General features: G+C 29.5%; 1 protein-coding gene across 2 annotated transcripts in view; it reads left to right on the top strand.

The window, feature by feature from the left end:
* Window positions 1-14,646: 14,646 nt before the first annotated feature.
* Window positions 14,647-20,424, top strand: part of LOC108693071 (beta-glucuronidase) — a 7,800-nt gene continuing 2,022 nt past the window's right edge. The window contains exons 1-9 of one of the 2 annotated variants that reach the window (XM_018201745.1): window positions 14,647-14,683; window positions 15,489-15,677; window positions 16,026-16,124; window positions 16,781-16,957; window positions 17,232-17,464; window positions 18,479-18,758; window positions 19,202-19,476; window positions 19,577-19,838; window positions 20,170-20,358. In XM_018201745.1, the coding sequence (XP_018057234.1) occupies window positions 15,504-15,677; window positions 16,026-16,124; window positions 16,781-16,957; window positions 17,232-17,464; window positions 18,479-18,758; window positions 19,202-19,476; window positions 19,577-19,838; window positions 20,170-20,358 (1,689 nt within the window). In that variant the 5' untranslated portion in view covers window positions 14,647-14,683; window positions 15,489-15,503. The remainder of the gene's footprint in view (window positions 14,684-15,488; window positions 15,678-16,025; window positions 16,125-16,780; window positions 16,958-17,231; window positions 17,465-18,478; window positions 18,759-19,201; window positions 19,477-19,576; window positions 19,839-20,169; window positions 20,359-20,424) is intronic. The other variant, XM_018201746.1, reaches the window with a different exon arrangement.

Genomic DNA, 20,424 nt, shown 5'->3' with positions numbered 1-20,424 from the left:
TATATTATATTTTATTATATACATATATAAGAGCATGTTAAATCTCTCTTATTGATTTTAAAATCCGCTTAATTGCAAAGCTCGAAAATGATACACCACAAATGACAGTAATTCAATTGATATTATAATTACTGATGCAATTATGTTATAATCTGACTTTGCTAAATTAATTTATTACTGTATTTCATTACAATATTCCTCATCATTATTAATATTATTTTAACGTAGACATTTATTAATTTTAAGAGCTTTCAATATATTTTTCATATCATTCACAAGTATCTAACAAACATATTACAATGCAAGCCACGTAATTAACAAATTAATTAAGTTATACCTACATTCCATGACTGAAATGATAACAATGACAAAATTAATTAATTAATCAGAGAGTCACATATTAGTGTTATACAGTGTTATTGATATTTAAGTCTATAGTATTAATATTTAAATTTATTTCTTAAATGAGACTGTTATCTGATGACTCTTACGTAAAATTTACGAGATTCAAATTAGACTTAGATAAGGCCGAATGAACCGGAATGGACCGGGCGTTCGGAAGGCGAGTTACGCGAAGTTGTGTCGTCATAGACATTTGATAACAGCTCAGTGATATCGACCAATTAATATGCATATAAAGCATGTCGAACCCGAAACGCTCGCGGGTATAATCGACGGGCTTGAAAGCCCATCATCAACAACATATATAACAACGAACGATGAATGGCCGGCTAAGGCAACGAGCACCGTGTGGGCCAACGACCAGCCGCTTCCCGCGAGATAAAAGTACGCGCTATGAGATAAGCCCCGCGACGGATTCATCCTGCCGAAGACGTGTGGGTGCTACGCCGGAAGAGGAGGCCCCCTCCGGTAGGGTGCTACGGTAATCGGCACGACACTGACTCTCGCGAATAGCAAAATCTATATTTAACCCTTTTATCTTTTTCAGTAGAAACGATCAAAAAGTGTTTATATCTCACGCGATTAAATCTAATCAGTATTCATAGACGGATTTAAGACCGTCTTAAATCTCTTATAATCTTAAGGTGTCATAAGCTAATCACAGGCCGATATAGTCGATTCTTATCTATAGTCTCTATCTATAAAATCTTCTTAACACAGAGATGCTATAAATGTATTTAACTTCCAAATGAAATAACAAAATAACATAAAATTATTAAGGACATTCAAGCAGGAATGTTATAAAAAGGAATGTTATAAAAATTTTTTTAGGCATTTTTATATTAAAATTTATAAATAAATATAAAAATTCTTTAATCCATTAATTTAGTGAATTTTTGTGTAATTTGATATTAGAATTAATTATTTACAGAAATTATATTCTTTTTAGACCAATTCTTATTTTAAAACCATCTTAAGTAATGTTTTAAGATGCTAATATGGCTTCTTGATTTATGACATCTTAAGATTATAAAACTTAAATATAAAATCCGATTATGAATATCGCCCACAAATTGCTGTATTAGCATCTTAAAACATTATTTAAGACAAGCTTGAAATAAGAATTAACTATACCAATATTGATATTGCTTCAATTTAAATTATTTTAAGTTAATTTTTTCAGATTTATTTTTTCTTAAATTTATCTTAAAAGGAACTTTTTTAAAAAAAAATCTTAATTATCTTAATTATATGTAATTAATCTTAATTATACGTACTTATGTAATTATTTAATTTTCATCAAAATTTATTTTATAATTATACCAAATAAATTTATATTAATATATTGATAATTTTTGTCATAAGGAAAAAAATTATTTAATTTCTTTGCAATTTTTAATTTTGTGAAGCAGACATGCATAATTACATTATATCTTTATACAATAAAATTTCTGTATTATAAAGTATATAGTTATAATCACGTAAGGCTATGCAAAATAAAGAAGGAAAAAAAAAGAGATAAATCTCGTTAATATTGCTTCAGTATCAATATTTGAAAATTCCAACAATTTTAATGAATTTAAATGTACAAGATATCACGACACTAGGAAAAAATGTATCATGCCGTTAATTTATTGCAATTTCAACGGTATCTCTCATTACATCTAGGAGAATTCTATGCTGTACTAAGCATTTTAAAATTGAGTTCCGACAACTTCTTTTTCAATTTTTATTTTTTAATAATTAGTATACGCTATTAAAAAAAAAGAAATTTGCTTCCGTTACTTGTAATGGAAGCAAATTTCAAACAGATACTCATTTTTTTTGCCAATATTAATATTTCAAAAATATTTAATGTTATCAATGAAAATGAAGGTAACTCAATTTTTATTTATACTACATTTCAAATCTACATTGCAAATCTACATAAAATTTAATTAAAAATATATTAAACTTCCTAAAATTTTATGAAAAGTACATTAAATTTTATGTACGTTTACACAAATATACTTTTCAGTTACAAATATATTAAATTTAATTTAGAGTCATAACATTGAATTTAATTTATGTAACTTAAAAATACATTAAATTTTATATGACATTTTTAATAGTATAACAAATGCTAAACTCTTTTTTATTTTTATAAGGAACTGTACAACTATGAAAAAGAAAGAGTGCTACTGGAACTGTCATTATTTTTTTTTTATATTAATAGAATAAAATGTCGTACTAATTTCACAGATCTTACTTTTCTCTAAAATTAGCACGATATTCTTAATATAAAAAGATAATAACAGTTTCAGAAGCATTTTTCATAGTTCTACAGTTCATCATTAAATAAAAAAAAATTCCACATTTTTTATACTAAAAAAATCAGAACTGAAAGTATAATGTACTTCGTGAATTTAGTATTTCCCTTCTAAAATACAAGAAAAAGAAAAATATATACTTTTGACTACAGAAATTCATTAAAGTCGTGTGAAATAGCCAAATTATTAAAAGACTTAATATTGAATATCAATGATAAAAGGAAGACAGCGGGAGATAATGAATAGATCAGGCGAACAATAACTGTCATCGCGAACAATGACGAATAGTGCGGTGAAAAAAAGCATTGCCTGATGAGTATATTAAATAAAGCGGCGGATAAAAACATTGATACAGAAGTATCAAAATGATTCACAAGCAGAGACAGGCGCGATACGCCGGAAGCCACTGATTGTTCCGAAGGGTGGTGAACTCCTGCCAAGAGTCAAACGTATTTTTGCCAATTAATAAAATGCACAAATTTTAGCGGCAATAAAAAATTGACGAATAATTCTAGGATAGAATTATATTCATATACATCAAATATAAAGTTGACTGAACAATTAAATAAACAATTAAAAAGAGAAGTCATTTCAATATTACTCAGCGATTATATAATCGCAGTCATTATATTTTATTGAAAGATTTATACGTAATTTCTTTAATTAAATATGCAAATATTACAAGATATAATAAAATGAAATAAATAAATAAATAATTACACAATCAATTGTTCAATAGATTTAGAGAAAAATTGTAAATAATAATTTTATCTTGATAAGTTTACATAAAACAGATGTAATTGTAAAACTTGCAAATGCGAAATACATTTGCGTAACATCCATATTTTACAATAGATGTTATACTATGCAATTATAAACAGGTATGTTAATATGTATAATACATTAATGCATATTATGACAATGACAGGGAATATTATTGGATTTAACGGGCAAAATTAACGAAATGCAATCTGTTTCTCGGGAAATATGATATCGCTCGTGATAAAGATAATTCAATGATAAATTGAGAATTATAGGATTATAAATCGTCGCAAACAACTGATTTAGTAAACTGATTTTGAAATGGGAAAGAGAGTCCCAATTTAATAAACAAAAACTTAAAACAAACCGAGATGAAATCATTGTATGTTACAAAGTGAAGATATTATCAAAATAGTATCAAGAAGAAAAATATAGATTATTTTATAAATTGCGTTTAAGAATCGTAAAATGTAAGATTATTTAATAAACTTTGAAACTTAATTTTTCCTCAAGGAAAATTGTTATACATATATATATATATAATGAGAAAGACAGTTTTTATATAAATTTTATATTAGATCCCATCTTAAAATTAAATGTCTTTTCTTATTTAGAAAAATATAAATAATTTAGTTAAAATTTTCGAAAATAATAAAAAATTCGATTTTATCTTGATATAATTCTTTACAGATTAAAATAATATAAATTAAACTTTTGATAATTTTATTAATGATTTTAATGAAACGTAACTTTAATTTTTCATAAATATATTTCATAATTTTATTTTTTTTTTAATAAGATTTTTTTTTAACAAAATTAACAAACTAACAAAAAAGAATAATTATTATTATAAAGAAAATTTAATTAGAATTTATCTTTTCAATGCGAAATAAAGCTTATTCTTGATTTTATTTTATAGTTAAGTTAAAATTTATTTTAATTTTATTTTAATAAAATTCTTTTACAAAATTATAAACAGACAAAATTTTATTTTTCATAATTAATTTATAAAATTAAGAAAAACATCTATTCAAATGTAACTTCCAATTGATTCTCTATACGTATAACAAAGTTGCTTATAAATTAATTAGAAAAAAATTGTTTAATAAAATTATTAATCCATATTTCAAAACTCATAAAAATTCAAAACTCAAAAAATTATTTATTCAATTGTTCAATTATTAAATCTTACTTTACCTTTAAATTTATGAAAAAGTTCCACATCTTTTATCTTTCAGTAATAATTATAAGTCTCACTGACCCATCGCTGCATTCTCGTTGCAATGTTGTCATCTGTCAAATCCTCTTATCAAATACTCTTGTCATTGTGACGCTGTCCTTTCTATCTGATCGATGTAATCAATTCGATGCAGCGAGATCTCTCGGTTGTCATGATGATACGTATTTTCCAAATCTTCCATACGCGAGATTAATCCCATTACTGTGCGATTCGCTTTCGGCGGGAAGCGCAGGTAGCATGCAATGATAATCGTTTTTGCGGCGATCCGAATTTCGTTGTGACGATAAAAATGTTCTAGAACGTGGCGGTCTCTGTCGCAACAAACTACTAGTTCATTCGACGGATTAATCGTCACCGTCGCTTTGCTATTCGCTGCCGACGCGGTGAATCCGACGGGTGAAACGACATTCGCGCGATAAGGCGCGTCAAACGCAGCGCAGCGAAGATGGCGGCCGATAACTTCGAACGACACAAGACTTCCAATCGTGACTTGTGTTTCGTGAAACGGCCGAATGCGATCGGTGGCTCTCTCTCACCCGTCGCTCCCGATATTATATCGCGGCCGTGCGAATTAGAGAAACCGTACCGCATCATCGAATCCGCGTAGCAAAATACGACAAACTTGCGCGCGACGCGGCCGCGATCCGAACGCGACGGCACCGGCCACGGGGTTCACACGCACGGCGCGCGCCCGCGCGCCTTGTTGCGAATCAGACGCCTCGCGAGACAGACGACGGTGATTGGCCCAGCATCGCTGCGACGCGGCTGCGCGACACGACGTTATTTTTAAAAAGTATAACTAGTATTCATTGAGCGTAATCAATTTTCGGCGTATATCAATTGCCCACATCATTAATTGGCTAATTTAAAATAATGTAATCTTATTAGTAAAATAGTAAAAAATTACTAGAAATGCAATGTGAGTGATATGTGTACGTACAAGTATACGCCGTCAATTTTTATATCTAAGACTTTTAAATTTTTTAAATGTGAAAAAAATCATATTAGAATCGTAAGATGTTACCTTAAAATAGTCTTGAAATAAAAATGAACTGAACACCTTCCATACAGCATAGAAACTTGCACTAATATTGCAGAAATTGTTGCAATATTGCAGATTGCACTGCAACATTGTAGGTACTAAGAATTGTAATACATATCTAATATATATTATGGCGCAAGACTTTATAAATCTTATAGCATTGTTAATACCTACATATAAAATTTGCAATTAAGTATAAAATATAATAATTATATTATAAAATTATACTATAAAATACATATTGATTATTTTTCTGCATATTTTATTTATATCAAATTGTATTTCAAATTATATTCAGTAATAATAAAAGAATTATTTTTAATAATAATAATTGCAAATACTTTGCGCTGTAACATTACTACGACACAAATCGTGCTGAAGGCGGACTTTTTTATGATGCTATGACATTGTAACAATATTGAAAATACATTGCGCAATCTATTTGCAATAACATTGCAATGAGATATACCTGCAATCATTTTACGATCTTTCTGTGCTGTACCAGTAAAAGTACAACGATATTATTTGGCTATTAGAGCCAAATTCAAATTAAATATCAATATTTACATTCACGCATTTCTCTCGATCTTTTCCGAAAGTATCTTCATAGCTTAGACTTTGTCATATTCAGTAATATATGCTCTACTGTGCTGTAAGATACCGTGTAAACACAATGCCAAGAATAGAATGGATACGGAACTATTTTATTAAAGCACCAAATGGAATAAAATGCATTATCTGTAGAAAAATTTGTTCCAATATACAAGAAGCAAAAGCCCATTTAAATCGTACTCATAAAATTAATAAATAATTGACAGAAGCTAGATACGACAATATTTTACAGAAGATAAAAAGGTAAGCTTTACAATACGAAGCTTTTGAGTGTTGAATATGAAAATTCAAATTACATATTATAACAAATATAAAATGTTAATTATAAAACGTAATCTGACAAAATTATCCAAAGTTAAGAATTTGTATAAGTTGATAACTTAATTATATTTAGATATTTGAATGATATTTATAGTATTATTCCTTGTATACAAAATCCATCATTATGTAGAATTTGTAAAAATAATATCTTATTATATGAAAATTATGTAATTACAAATTTCTTAAAAAAATATGCTTTAGATATTGCACTTTTTTTTAAATAAATATAATGACATATTGTAGAATAATTATTGAAAAATGTGTGTGTGAATATTACACATTCTTCAATTAATCAATTCGTAAAATTCTTTCTTCTGATTAGCTAATTAAATTATTCAAAATATTTGTAGTGAGATTTTGATCGTACTTTTATTATAGTCACAATTTATTATTAAAAATAGTTTATTCTATCCATAATTGTAAGAATACACGTATAAAGCTTATCGATTTAACGTATTGATTTTATCGGACGTACTTTTATAATTTGATAAATAAGGGGAAACTTTTTTCTTTCTTTCTCTTTCTAATCGCGATATTCAAATGATCTTGCATCATGAATACGCAATGAATTTGTCGACTGATAATCAGAAGTTCAGCCTTATGTCCCAAATGATTAGACATATCTATATCTGGACACAAAACTTTTTTTGCTTAAGTTATTCATCTCAAATGCTTTTTCAAATATAATATTGTAATTTAATTGTAATCCTTCAATACAGTTAAATTATAATATTGTAATAAAAAAAGCATTTTAGTATTAATAATAATAAATTTTATATAAGTGTCCGGACATAGGTATATGTCTTGTCATTGAGATTTTTACCTTATTAAATACTGCTTGAGAAATAACGAAGACTTAATAACAAAGTTTAACTAACAAATTTTATCCGAACTATTATTGTTACGCTTGTCAGTTCGAAAACGGACTGAAATTGGTTTTATTGTAGAAATTAATCGACTGTGACGATGCCATTACGATATTATGACATTATATAATGTAGGACGAACTGGACGAACTCTTCTAGTAATTCTAAAGTTATATATCTTATTAAAAACGTTAACGACAAACGTTAATTAGTATGTTAATTAGTATGATAATAGCACGTTATCACGTTGCAATTATATCTAGTTAGACAAGACATTAATTTAGAAAATTGATCACATTATCGATATTAAACAGACAAAAAGCATGCTAGTCGGCCGCCGCTGGTCTCTCAGTGATAATTTGAACAAAAAAATCCGTCGATAAAGAAATTCTCTTATTTATCGATGAAGAGCTGGGTAACCAATCAAAACGCGCGATTTAAATTCGCTGATTTGAACTCTGTAAAAATTCCAATACAAAAGATATTTCTTTTCTAATAAATTAAATAAAAAATATTTGGTAGAATTTAAAAGAATATTTATGTTTTTTAGTGAACAAAGAATATGTATAACAGTAACTGTTTTAAATTTTTATTACGTAATATGTAGAAACAAAGTAATTATATCATATAAACGAAATTCTTTTAAATAAACAGTTTAATAATTATAAATTTAATAATTAAAAAAAATTTATAAGCAAATGAGGAATTAAATAAATAAGGCTTTTTCAGAATTAGGATGCCAGTAATAATTTATTCAATATTTGAATTAGAATGCTAGCGATAATTTATTCAATATTTGTATTTGTACAATCAATCCGCTTATTAATGTGATATCACGTAGCAATTACAGCGATTTGTAGAAATACGCGATATTTAATTGTTGTAAAGTACAGAATAGAGCAGGTTTTGCAATAAATTATATACTTATTTGTATATTTCTAATTCCATAAAATTTGCCTAGAAATTCTACTTGTAAAATCAATAACGCAAACTTGTTAATTAACATATTACATACTGTATATTACTTACTTTTAAAAAATTTATAAAATATTAAATATTAAGAAAGATTTATTCTATATAAAACTGATTCTTTACACACAACACTGAAATAAAATTTTCAAGCTAAATCAAATGATGTAAAACACAAATAACTCTGACCTTATTTACATTCTATATAAATCTCAACTGTATTGAATGATATTTCACGTATAATTGATTATATTCTGAATTACGTATTAAGCCCCCGATTAAAAAGCTGACAAATAAGAATTATTTAGATCGATCTCATTAAGATTAATAAATCGAGGCAGATATGAAGAGACAATTAAGACTACAATCGGCAATACAAATTATATTCTGTTTTCTTCGTTTTTCATTCTGTTTTCATCGTTTTTTTTATTATATGAAAATATGCGCTCTCAGGTGTACGAACGTACACTTCGCTACGATGCACAACGCTATCGACCGTCGAACTCCCCAACGTCTTATCGGATGGTCGTTAACCTGAGCACTCGCCATTTCCTTCCTTCTATCTTCCTTCTATACGCGACTCCTTTCCGCAATCGCCAAGATAGTCCATCGATAGTCCCTTAAGACAGATATTAGCTTTTGCAATAACATGGATTCAAATATGGTGAACGCTAAATTCACGTTATCTTTTTCTTAATTAGTTGTTAGAAAGAAGATAAGACGTGAATTCACTGTATCTGGATAAACTTCCTTCGAAAAAGCGAAGTCAAAAACGTGAAGAATACTGCATACGAATAAGAATTACTGCAGTCAAATTTACATAGACTAGTACTTGTCGAATTTTGTCGTACATAAAATTTTAATTATAATTATGTTTTATTAAATACATTTTTTCTAATTAATAAAATAAATTATAACTTTTTATTATTTGTTTCAGTGGTATTAATTTTTATTTAAATTTAATTAGATAAAGCTTTTTCTTTTAATTATAGTTAATGACTTTGTTTGGGTAACACAAGAGATGAAGAATAAGCTTGATGAGTTTACGGCGTTATTTAATTATTCTTTCTTTTTTTTTTATTTCCTTATTCCTCACTCTGACAGTAGTCTTTGTAAAGACAAATAGGAGAATATTTTGCGAACAATAAGAGCATTTACAATTACAATTTAAAAAAATGCAAGGCACGTACAAAAAATCGCGGTAATTGTACTTATAATGTATCGCAAGCGATGACGGTTCTACTTAAAATGAGGAAGATTTGCAATGTATATTAAAGCATTATCATTAAATGATACTAAAACTTTGCAACAAAAAAGTTTCCTACAAATTTCGTATAAATAAGTCTGCAATTAAATTGACTTTAATTGCAGATATATATTATATATTCAAAAAAAAATTGAAATACGTTGTAAAAGTGTCAATCCAGATAATACGCTTTATCTAGAAAACCTTTTTATCCAGAGTCCAGAAAACAATATGTATATTCAAAAAGCGGACATAAGATGTCTTATATCTCTTTTTTAGACATACATTATCTAAGTAATTATAATGTCTTTTAAATACCTTTTATTTATATGTCCCAAAAGATGTCTTTATGATGTCTCTGTGATGTCTTTTAAAATGCATATTGCCTGCATGAAAATCTAGAAAATAATATGTCCAAAATGTAGACATAAGACATTTACGTCCGCATTTTGAACATATTGATCTCTGGGAATGTTTTGATTATTATAAAGTACCTAAGAATAGTAAGAATCCTTGCAATCTCGGTAATAATATATTATAATCTTCTGTATACTATATTCCTCCTTTTTTTAAAAATAGCATTTTATGTCTTTAGTCTTTGTAATCTTATCTTGCGTTTAGACCTCTTCCTCAATGACAGGAATGTCGACGGCAAAAACGAAAACAGGAGAGCACGAGGAAGTGAGGAGAGGAGCGCGAGATTTTCGGGTCGGCTTCCTGCGGGCCTCCGCTCTGCTCAGCATCGAGCGGAGCGGAGTAGTCACGCTCGGCGAGTCCGAGGCACAGGCTCGAGTGTTGCACATCGGCGGTGCCCAGTCTCCGGGTTAACGCGCGGATTTAAACACTCGGTGCCTCCAGCAATGATCCGGTTGGAAAGAGAAAATTTGACGAGTAACCGATGACGACTGGTGCGAGTACATCCGCGAGACTATATTGATTTCGAGTTAACGACAACTGTCTCCGTCCGTTTTTCTATAACTTTATATTAACTAATTTAATATTACATAATTCTAGCTATATTAGCCATTTTGATATCGTGAGAACAATATAGTTATAGTTATAATAAATGTGGGAAAAAAGAATTGCGTTGCGTGGAATTACTATTGGCTTTACTATTACTATTGGTACGAGAAAGATTTTCGGTTTGGCGTACAAAGCTGAATGTCAGAATCGAGTTAATACAAAATGCTAGTGTGGAAAGAAAAAAAAAAAAGATAAACAAAGGCAGGAGCTAAGTGATAAAAAGAAGGAAGTGAAGAACTGTGATTTAAGAAGAGAAATAGAAAACAAAAAGCAATATTCACGAAAAAAAAAACAGAAAAATTTCTTTTTACGTCTAGAATATACATATTAGTAAAATTTCTTAGACAGATTGATAGATGAATCGACTTTTCGGCAACTTCTCTTTAGACACTGTGACCAGACTCGCGATAGAACGTGGCGATCGCTGCAAGGTTTGTTGCTCCTCAACATATGAGATTTACGAATTTATAGATTCAAAATAAATAGAAGTTTACTATTGAAAAATTGAATTATTTACTCAACGAATTTATGCGTCATCTAATAATTACATTGCGTTTTGTAATATCTTGTCAAAAAGATTAGCAGCTATTTACTTTTTACGTGTGATTTGTAATAATTAATAAAATGTTCACTCTTGCCTAATCAGTAGAACATCGATAAATATCAACGGATTTTTATATCAAAATCATATCGATCTTTTCGTTATCAAGTGGCATGTTTCAAAATGTGACATTAAAAATAATTTTGACTCGAAAATAATTTTGATTAATTTCAAATTGTAATGTAAATGTCAACGCGTCTCTAAAATAATACATGATCGTGAATACATTAACATCGCGTATCTGTGTTTGTCGACATTTGGTTTTTGTAATTTCGAAATTTATCTCCCCGATCCCAGGAAACAATAAATTCTCAATGATTTGTCGGCAATTCGTTTCGAAATTTCAATCCAAATCCGTGATTCCGGCGACCGGACAATACTCCATTTTCCACATGCCGATGCAATTTCCTGCGAGTCTCAAACACAGAAAATCGATCGGTACAGCTGTCGGTTGTCTATAATCATCTTACAATATTTTCCACGATTCCACAAAATATAATAAAATAAAATTAAAATATCTTTAACTATTTAAATTTACGTTCTATTCGCTTTCACAATTTTAATTTTTTATGATACTTAAAAAAATTCTAAGAGAATCGCACGAGGTGTAATCTAGTCCGTTTTGTAACGATAGAATATTAGCATCGTTATATCATTACTGTGTACCATTATCATCTCTCGTAATCGCGTCTCTTACACTTCACTGCGCTCGATATGAATACATCGGTGTTAATAACGTAAATTCAAACCACACGCCGCGGGTGTTACGAAAATGCGTATACGGTAGAATGCCTGCGGGATCGTTTCAGAGCTTCGCGGCTTTCGCGAATCAATTATCTTTGCACGCGAAATTGGATCTATGAATTATCTGCTCTGCACAAATAGAGTGAAATCGTGAACAAACGAGGTCGCATTTAGATACTTTATCGATAGCCAATAGTAATAATAAACAATTGAAACAATCAGTAGCAGATTTACATTTGAATTGCTTGCGAGAAGATTTATTTAAAAATGTGACATTTATTTCATTTATGTGACATTTTTATTATTCAAAATTGTTATCACAGAAATTGTCTAACTGTTAACTATACCTCAACTAATAATGATTAATTTTAATTTCCTTTCTTTTTTGTTAGAACTGATATATTTGACACCCTTGCAGCGTTAATTAATGTGTGTGTAATTTGTTACAAATAAAATTTTTTAAATATAAATTTTATAGGAAAGAAATTTTTGTTTTTAAAAATAGATTTTTGAAACCAGGTAACGAAATTGCAATATTGGCCAGATATTATTATCAAGTGTAAGTTCAGACCTGGAACAATAGTAGCTATTCGAGGAATTAGGGACACCAGTGCCATGATATCTCTGTATACGCACGACACGAGGAAACGATTTGATGCTTTGGGAAGGGAAGTCTGCTCTCGTAGGAGGGCACCGTGCCAGGAAGCCGATATTGCTGCGAACGAGACCCCGCGGAGTGTGTTTGTGTGTATGTATGTGTGTGGGGTGCGACCGGCTCATTGCCCGACAGTTAGCTTTCGTCGAAAGGTCATGCAAAACTGATCACCAAAAATCTTCTTACTGAAAAGGCATAAAAACTGAAATTCCCGAAAGTTCTTTTTGCCAAAATTTTTATCATCAATAAAAAATTTGAATACGTTTATGCACCTAATATTGCAATATTTGCAATTCTTATAAAAATTTAATAATTGGAAAGTAGTGATTAATTACTTACTTTGAGTATTAGAAGCATTATATTGTTCAGTGTTCTTAATATTCCAAATAAATAATTCGCAGTATTAAATTGACCAATATTATATTTCTGAAACTGAAATGCTTGAGAAATTTGAAATTAATGTTTCGTTAGCAAAAACGTAAACAAAAATGAAGGAATTTATTTTGGATATACATCTATCTTTTCTCTCTTGTTTCATTATTTCTAGAGAATTTATAATTCTATATAAATAATTTAATTAGAATATTTGTGTGAAATACATTTCTAGATTTGTAAATTTTTATAATACAATAGAAAACATAGTTTTACTACGTTTTAATCCTTTAATAATCCAAAGTAATTTTTTAATTCAATTCAGCATTTTTTACGATAATACGTAATTTTTTAATAAATAATTATAAAATGATTATAAATAAAATTTATAAAATCTCTGCTGATACAGGCTTATCTTCAATATAATAATTTATTAGAATAAAAATACGCACAACAAACATTATCACGTGTACAGATAAGACTGGCGAAGGAACTTGTTCTATATTACGTAATTATTCGAAAAACGATTATAAAAATTATCGATTTTACTAATGCTTATTAAAAAAAAAATTAAAGCAGAAGGCCGTACACCGTTCCGTGTCTTTATTATCGCATTTCGAGCCTTCCTTAGAATCTTTTCGTACAAAAGAACGGATGCCAGAAGACCGGTCTTCCTCTCTTTGTGGATGTCGAATAAAATTAAAAGAGAAAAAAGATAAACAGGATGACTCGCGCGCTTTACACAACGAAGCAGACTTGAGGGAAGGAATAATTGTTAGACAAATTATACGTTATATTGTCTCTAAACGTGCTTTATCAATCTTGAAAAGAATAAAAATATAATGGAGAAATAGAGTTTGTATTCGAGCGATTTCAAGGTTTCAACACATTTACTGAGAATAATAAATATTTTATTATTTTATTAACATTACACGCGAGATTGACTCTTATCGGCTTTTCTTTCCTAGTTTTAATTTATTTAGTTTTGATTTATATTCCTTAAAGCCTTTGTTATTATTCCGACATATACATCGTAAATGACATTTATGTATATATGATTTATTCTTGGAACTAATAATAATACATTTATATATGTAAATTAAATTTGTAATTTTCAATCTTGATTCGTAGAATTTCACATCGGAAACTAAATGTGTTATTTTCTTAATCATTACAAGCAATTTTGTATTAATTTTTTTCAATAATTACATACATAGTCATAGATCAAACCTCTTCATCTTATCTACATACGCAATTTGTGTAATGATAACATTCAAATTATTATCTCATATTTACATAATAAAACAGTGGATTTTCCGCTGTGAAGATCATTTGTATTATCAAAAAGATAAATATTAACATAAAGCGCTAACAATGTAGATGGATGTAACAGTAACTTATCACGAATTTCTAATCAGATTCACAATTTTGCTTATTTTCTTTATCGAAGAAGTTCGCACGATATATCAGTCGACTGTGATCAATAGCTGCGACTGGTCGATACAGGCGCACCGTAAACGTAAGTGCATGCCAGTTGTGTGTTGTTGTGATGGTGCAAACTATCTTTATAACATAGAAATCGGACGTGAATGTCTTAATGTTCGATAGCAATTTTCTAAGATATTTTCGGAAGAATTGCGTGATATTTATACAAGTTACTACTATTCGCCGAGAAGAAAGGGGGTCATAGCAATCCGTCACAGAGAAATGGACGATAATTGACAGTTCTAGCGTATGACATGACGTAAGGTTATAGATAAGATAAGCACAGTTATTCATCGTGCTAAATAAAATATTGCCTTCTGAACCTTTGTATCATAGGCCGCATTATCCAAGTGTTCGCAATTGCCATGCTTGTTCATTAGGAAGTGATGCGAATACGACAACGTTGAGAACAATCGAATAAACCTTGTGAATTTTAACGCATTTTTTTAATTATTATTAATTAAAATTGAACTTTTATGACTTCTAAAATTATATCTGCTATATTTTAGAATTGTGCTTTAAATATGCCTCGATTTTTTTTAGGTAAAATTATAATAATTAAAATTATAATTAATTAGTTATCAATACTTTATTTGAATGAGCATTTTTATTTTTTAAATTTTATTTTTTAAATTTTATATACATATCGTGAATTAAATGTGCACTAACATTGTTAAAAAGCATTGTTATAAGTACATTCTGGATTTCTATCTCTAAATTAAAGCCTTCTTTTAATCTTTTGAGAATTTATTTTCATTTTTACTTCAAAAAGTTCATTTAATTAAGTGAAAATCTTAAGATCTTGATTACGAATTGTGGATGCTAATTCCTTTGTTTAGGAAGGTCGCAGAAGAATGTGGCACTTGATTTTCTTGTTAATCGGCAGTGCGATGGCCGGTGAATCCGGACCGGAGTCACCGCCAGAGTTCTCCGATACGACGATCAAAATTGAAGCGCTACCTTACGAAGAGGAATTTCCGACTCCGCTTCCTGGTCTGCTATATCCCAGAGAAAGTGAATCCCGAGAGGTAAAACTTACGTGACACATACTGATCTTTTGACACCACTCGAATCTCAAATAGCCGGCTTACATTTGCACACTTCTATCGCACATCCAAATAAGTTTTCGAAAAAGCAATCCATGACATTATATTTTTTTATATCTCGCTTAAAAATAATTCTAAACATTTTTATTTTAATAAAGAATTTATTATTCTGTAATAATATAAAATATATATACACATTATTAAACTAATAAAAATAATTGCAGTGCACTGATGCAATTGTCTTAAGAATATTTATCTGTTTTATGAAAAATTTTATAATAAAAGTAAATGTAACAAAAGTCACCAGATATTTTTAATGTTTTTTTCTAGGTAAAATCGCTCGATGGATTATGGGATTTCACTATTTCGTCTGAAGGAGATGTGCTAAAGCATTTTTCGGAAGCATGGTTCACTGATGACTTATCGAAGGTATCGTACCGTGATTTAATGTAAAATAATAATTAATAATGACAAGTGCAATTAATGAATTAAATAAATATTAAAGTTTTTATTACATGAAATCACATTATCAAATTTGCAAAAAAAATTTATAATAAAAAAAGATGATAGTAATTTAATAAATGAAAAATTAATACCTAGAAAAAAAAGAGATATTTTTCAATTACATAATAGTAAGCAAAGAAATATTCAATTAACTAGTTAATTTTTTGTAAAGACTCTGAGTCAATTATCCATAATAAATTTTCTCGTATTTAATACAACATTACTTTCTTTATATTTGTCTCTCGTAAACTATGTAACATTAAATATATATATTATATATATTATAAATCTATTCAAATAATTTCTTTAAGATCCTGCTTATAAAATTTTTTTCTAAGAAAACATGCAGAATTAAACAAAAAACTATAGAATAATTCAATATTTTATGAATCTTTATTTTTTCATTCATTTATTTATGTTATTTATTTTCTTTCATCTATTTGCTTTTATTATCTTTATTGTTAATTCACCAATTTCTTGCGTTGCAAGAGTTACTTGCATTTTATAATTTCGCGTAATTGCACGTTCTTCGTTTGTTATTACTTCGTCACCGTTCGCGTAAGACAAAACTGCCTTTACAGGTCGGAGAGATGATGAAGATGCCAGTACCCTCGTCCTACAATGACGTTACAACATCGCGTAACCTCAGGGACCACCTCGGTGCCGTATGGTACCACAGGACCTTCTTCGTGCCCTACTCTTGGAAGGACGAACGCGTTTTCGTCAGATTCGGCTCCGTCCATTATCTCGCACAAGTAGTAAGCATCTAAGTTTTTCAATTCTAAAGTGATCTTTTGAGACTTTCCTGAAATATGACTTATCAAAAATTATAATTCGAGAATATCTAAAAAATAAAGGTAAAAGAAAGAAAAATGAACAAAATCATAATAATTCTTCTAAATAAAAAATATATTTATTTGTATTCAAAGAAATGTACGATAATTTTCGAGAGAAATATTAATCTTTAAAACGCACCTAAAATTCAAATAAATTGTAAGCTGCACATGTCATTTCATGTACATTTTTGTGTAGTGGGTGAACAATGTTTTAATGACCAATCATGAAATGGGCCATCTGCCCTTCGAAGCGGAAATCTCCTCATTTGTGACCTATGGTAGCATGAACCATATTCTCGTCAGCGTGGATAACACTCTGGGACAGAATAGCGTACCCCAGGGTAAGATCGTACAGGTGAACAGCGACAACGGTACCAAGTACTTGCAGACCTACAGTTTCGATTTTTTTAACTATGCCGGTATACACAGGTAAAAATTTAATTAATTAAAACAAGATAATTCAAACAAAGATTATTTAACTATTAATTATTTTTATATTCAATATTCTTTATTTTTAGAAATAATCTTGACAATATGCTAATACATCTGTAAATGACAAACATATATAGGAGAAATATTTTTAAAACATTAACATCATTTCTTCCTCGTTTTAATTACATTAAAACTTTAATTTTAATTAATTAATGAAAATTATATTAATTACATTTATTTTTATATAACTAAATAATAATTATTCCTTTCAACTTACTTATTTTTTTTTTAATTTTTAGTCTCAAATATAAACAGATTAAAAGGAACATATTAAAAGAAATTATTTTAATTTCATCAAATCATTGAATCTCCAATTTTCGAGAGCAAATAAATATATACATGTTGTAAATACAAAATCAACATAATTATCTGACAAAGAGAAAATACGTGACAGGTGTAATAGCATTGTTCCGTTTCACAGTTACATTACTACGAAGGACCTTTCGAGCTCTCTGAAGCGATACGCGAATTTCACTTGTCACAAATAGATCTCTATCAAGGGCTTTGTAGAAAAACTAAAAAGAACAATCAATACGTTATCCAGATCATAAGAGATACGGTCATGATTTTTGCTTTTTTACGACTTACTTTTAAAATTTTTATAACACAGAAAAATAGAGATAGACACAAATTTAATTATTTTCATCACATACGATAATTCGAGATAATTATACAGCAATTCCAGATGATTTGAAATACAAGAATAAAATAAAATACAAAGGGTTTATTTATAAAGAAAACACTTGTAATTACACATTTTTTAGCAAAATGTTCTATTTTTAATTTTTAAATAAGTTATTTAAATATCATTTTTGATAATTTATCATTCTGCATAAAAGTATCAATTTTTTATACTTGAGATCCTACGTTCATTAAGTTCAGAATGATATTAATTATATTTATGATATAATTGCTCCTAACTAATAAATTTTATTGGAACACTTTACAAAGGTCCGTTTTGTTGTATACAACGCCGCGTGTCTACGTTAAGGATATTACAGTAAGGACAAGCCTAATCGGCGATATGGGAATTGTCAAGTATACCATAGAGGCGGGTGGAATGAACGAAGGGGAAATACCTGTCTGCAGAGTTACGTTGCTCAACGCCGAGCACACTTTGGCGATCAAAGAGCCCGTTTATGGCATATCAGGTACTCTGAAGGTCCCACTCGCTAGACTCTGGTGGCCTAGAGGCATGAATCCCAAGCCAGGATACCTATACACTTTGGAGGTACCGTAATAAAAATAGGGTAACTTTGGTCCAATCAGAATAACCGTAAAATAGTATAACTTTGGCCCAATTAAAAAAAAACAATACTTGAACAAAATCAAAACATAAAACGTCTCAAATTAAGATATCTTATGTCCAGATTTTGACATGCGGGCCAAGTGGACATTGCCAAAATTTGGGCCAAAATTATCCCATTATATTATCGTTGATTGCTCAAAACTAGCAAGTGTCTTTTTTTAGCTATGCCGTTTACACAGTTAAAAATTTAAGTTAATATCTCATTGGCAAAATCTATTTCGAATCGACAAAAAAAAAAAGAAAGTCAGAGAGGAATGATACATTCTGTATAGAAAACTATATACGCGGGACTGAAATATTAATTTATTTATAAATTGTAAAAAAAAATTTAAATTTGATTACCAAAATGACGAACGTTTTTTTAGATAAGATTGTCAGTAGCAAATCTCACCAAACCAGATGTCTATCGATTACCGATTGGCATCAGAACACTCACTTGGACTAATACGAGTCTCTTGTTGAACAATCGGCCAGTGTACATGCGTGGTTTTGGCAGACATGAGGACTCGGCTATCAGAGGACGTGGTTTTGACCTCGTCACTGCTGTCAGAGATCACGAATTGCTTCAGTGGGTCGGCGCAAATGCCTATAGAACCAGCCATTATCCTTACAGCGACGAAGTCCTTGATTTGGCTGATAGGTATCGAGAATTTTCCTTCTTTAAAATTATCTGATATGCTAAAATATTTCATCTTCCACTTTTCTTGCTTTATTTCATTTTGTTTAATTTTATTTTGAAGATTGGGTTTCCTCATAATCGGCGAGTGTCCTTCCGTCGATACGGAGAATTATTCATCGTTATTACTCATGCGTCACAAGGATTCACTCTCGGAGCTCATTCGCAGAGATAAGAACCGACCCTCCGTAATCATGTGGTCCTTGGCCAACGAACCAAGGACCCAGTTGCCCCAAGCTGAAGAGTACTTTATGCAGATCGCTCATCACACAAAAGCAATCGATCCTACTAGGCCAGTTACTATTGCCCTGGCTCGTGGAGTGCAAGTAATTACAAATAAATAAATATATGAAAAAATAACAGAAGAAATATAGATAATATTATTTTGATTTAAACTTTTTATAAAACTTTTTAAACTTTTCATAAAACCCTCTTTTAATATTTTCTAAAAAAAAAAAGAGGAAGACGATTTCCTAATTTTTAACGTCGAACATTTTTTTAAGTTAAATTTCAAATTTGAAAGTTATACTTTAATCAAATGAAAGCTTAAATAATACAATTTGTATTATTATCTAATTATTAAAAATCTACCCAAGATTTTTATCACAATCGCTTATGACATGAAGATTGTCGACAAATAGATATTGTAAATTTTAGGAAGACAAAGCAGGTCAGTTTCTTGACGTGATTAGCTTCAATCGTTATAACGCCTGGTATAGCAATGCTGGTAGACTGGACATGATCGTTGATAGGGTTCAAGGGGAAGCCGAGGCTTGGCATAGAAAATATAACAAGCCAGTACTTATGTCCGAGTACGGAGCAGATACTATGCCCGGTCTGCATGAGGTAACACTCATTTTATAATCACAAAAGCTTTCTGTTCATAATAAATTATATATATCATTTAATATA

This window comes from Atta colombica, unplaced genomic scaffold (assembly GCF_001594045.1).
Source record: "Atta colombica isolate Treedump-2 unplaced genomic scaffold, Acol1.0 scaffold88, whole genome shotgun sequence".
Classification (NCBI taxonomy): Eukaryota; Metazoa; Arthropoda; class Insecta; order Hymenoptera; family Formicidae; genus Atta; species Atta colombica.
This window is presented reverse-complemented; position numbering and strand designations above follow the sequence as displayed.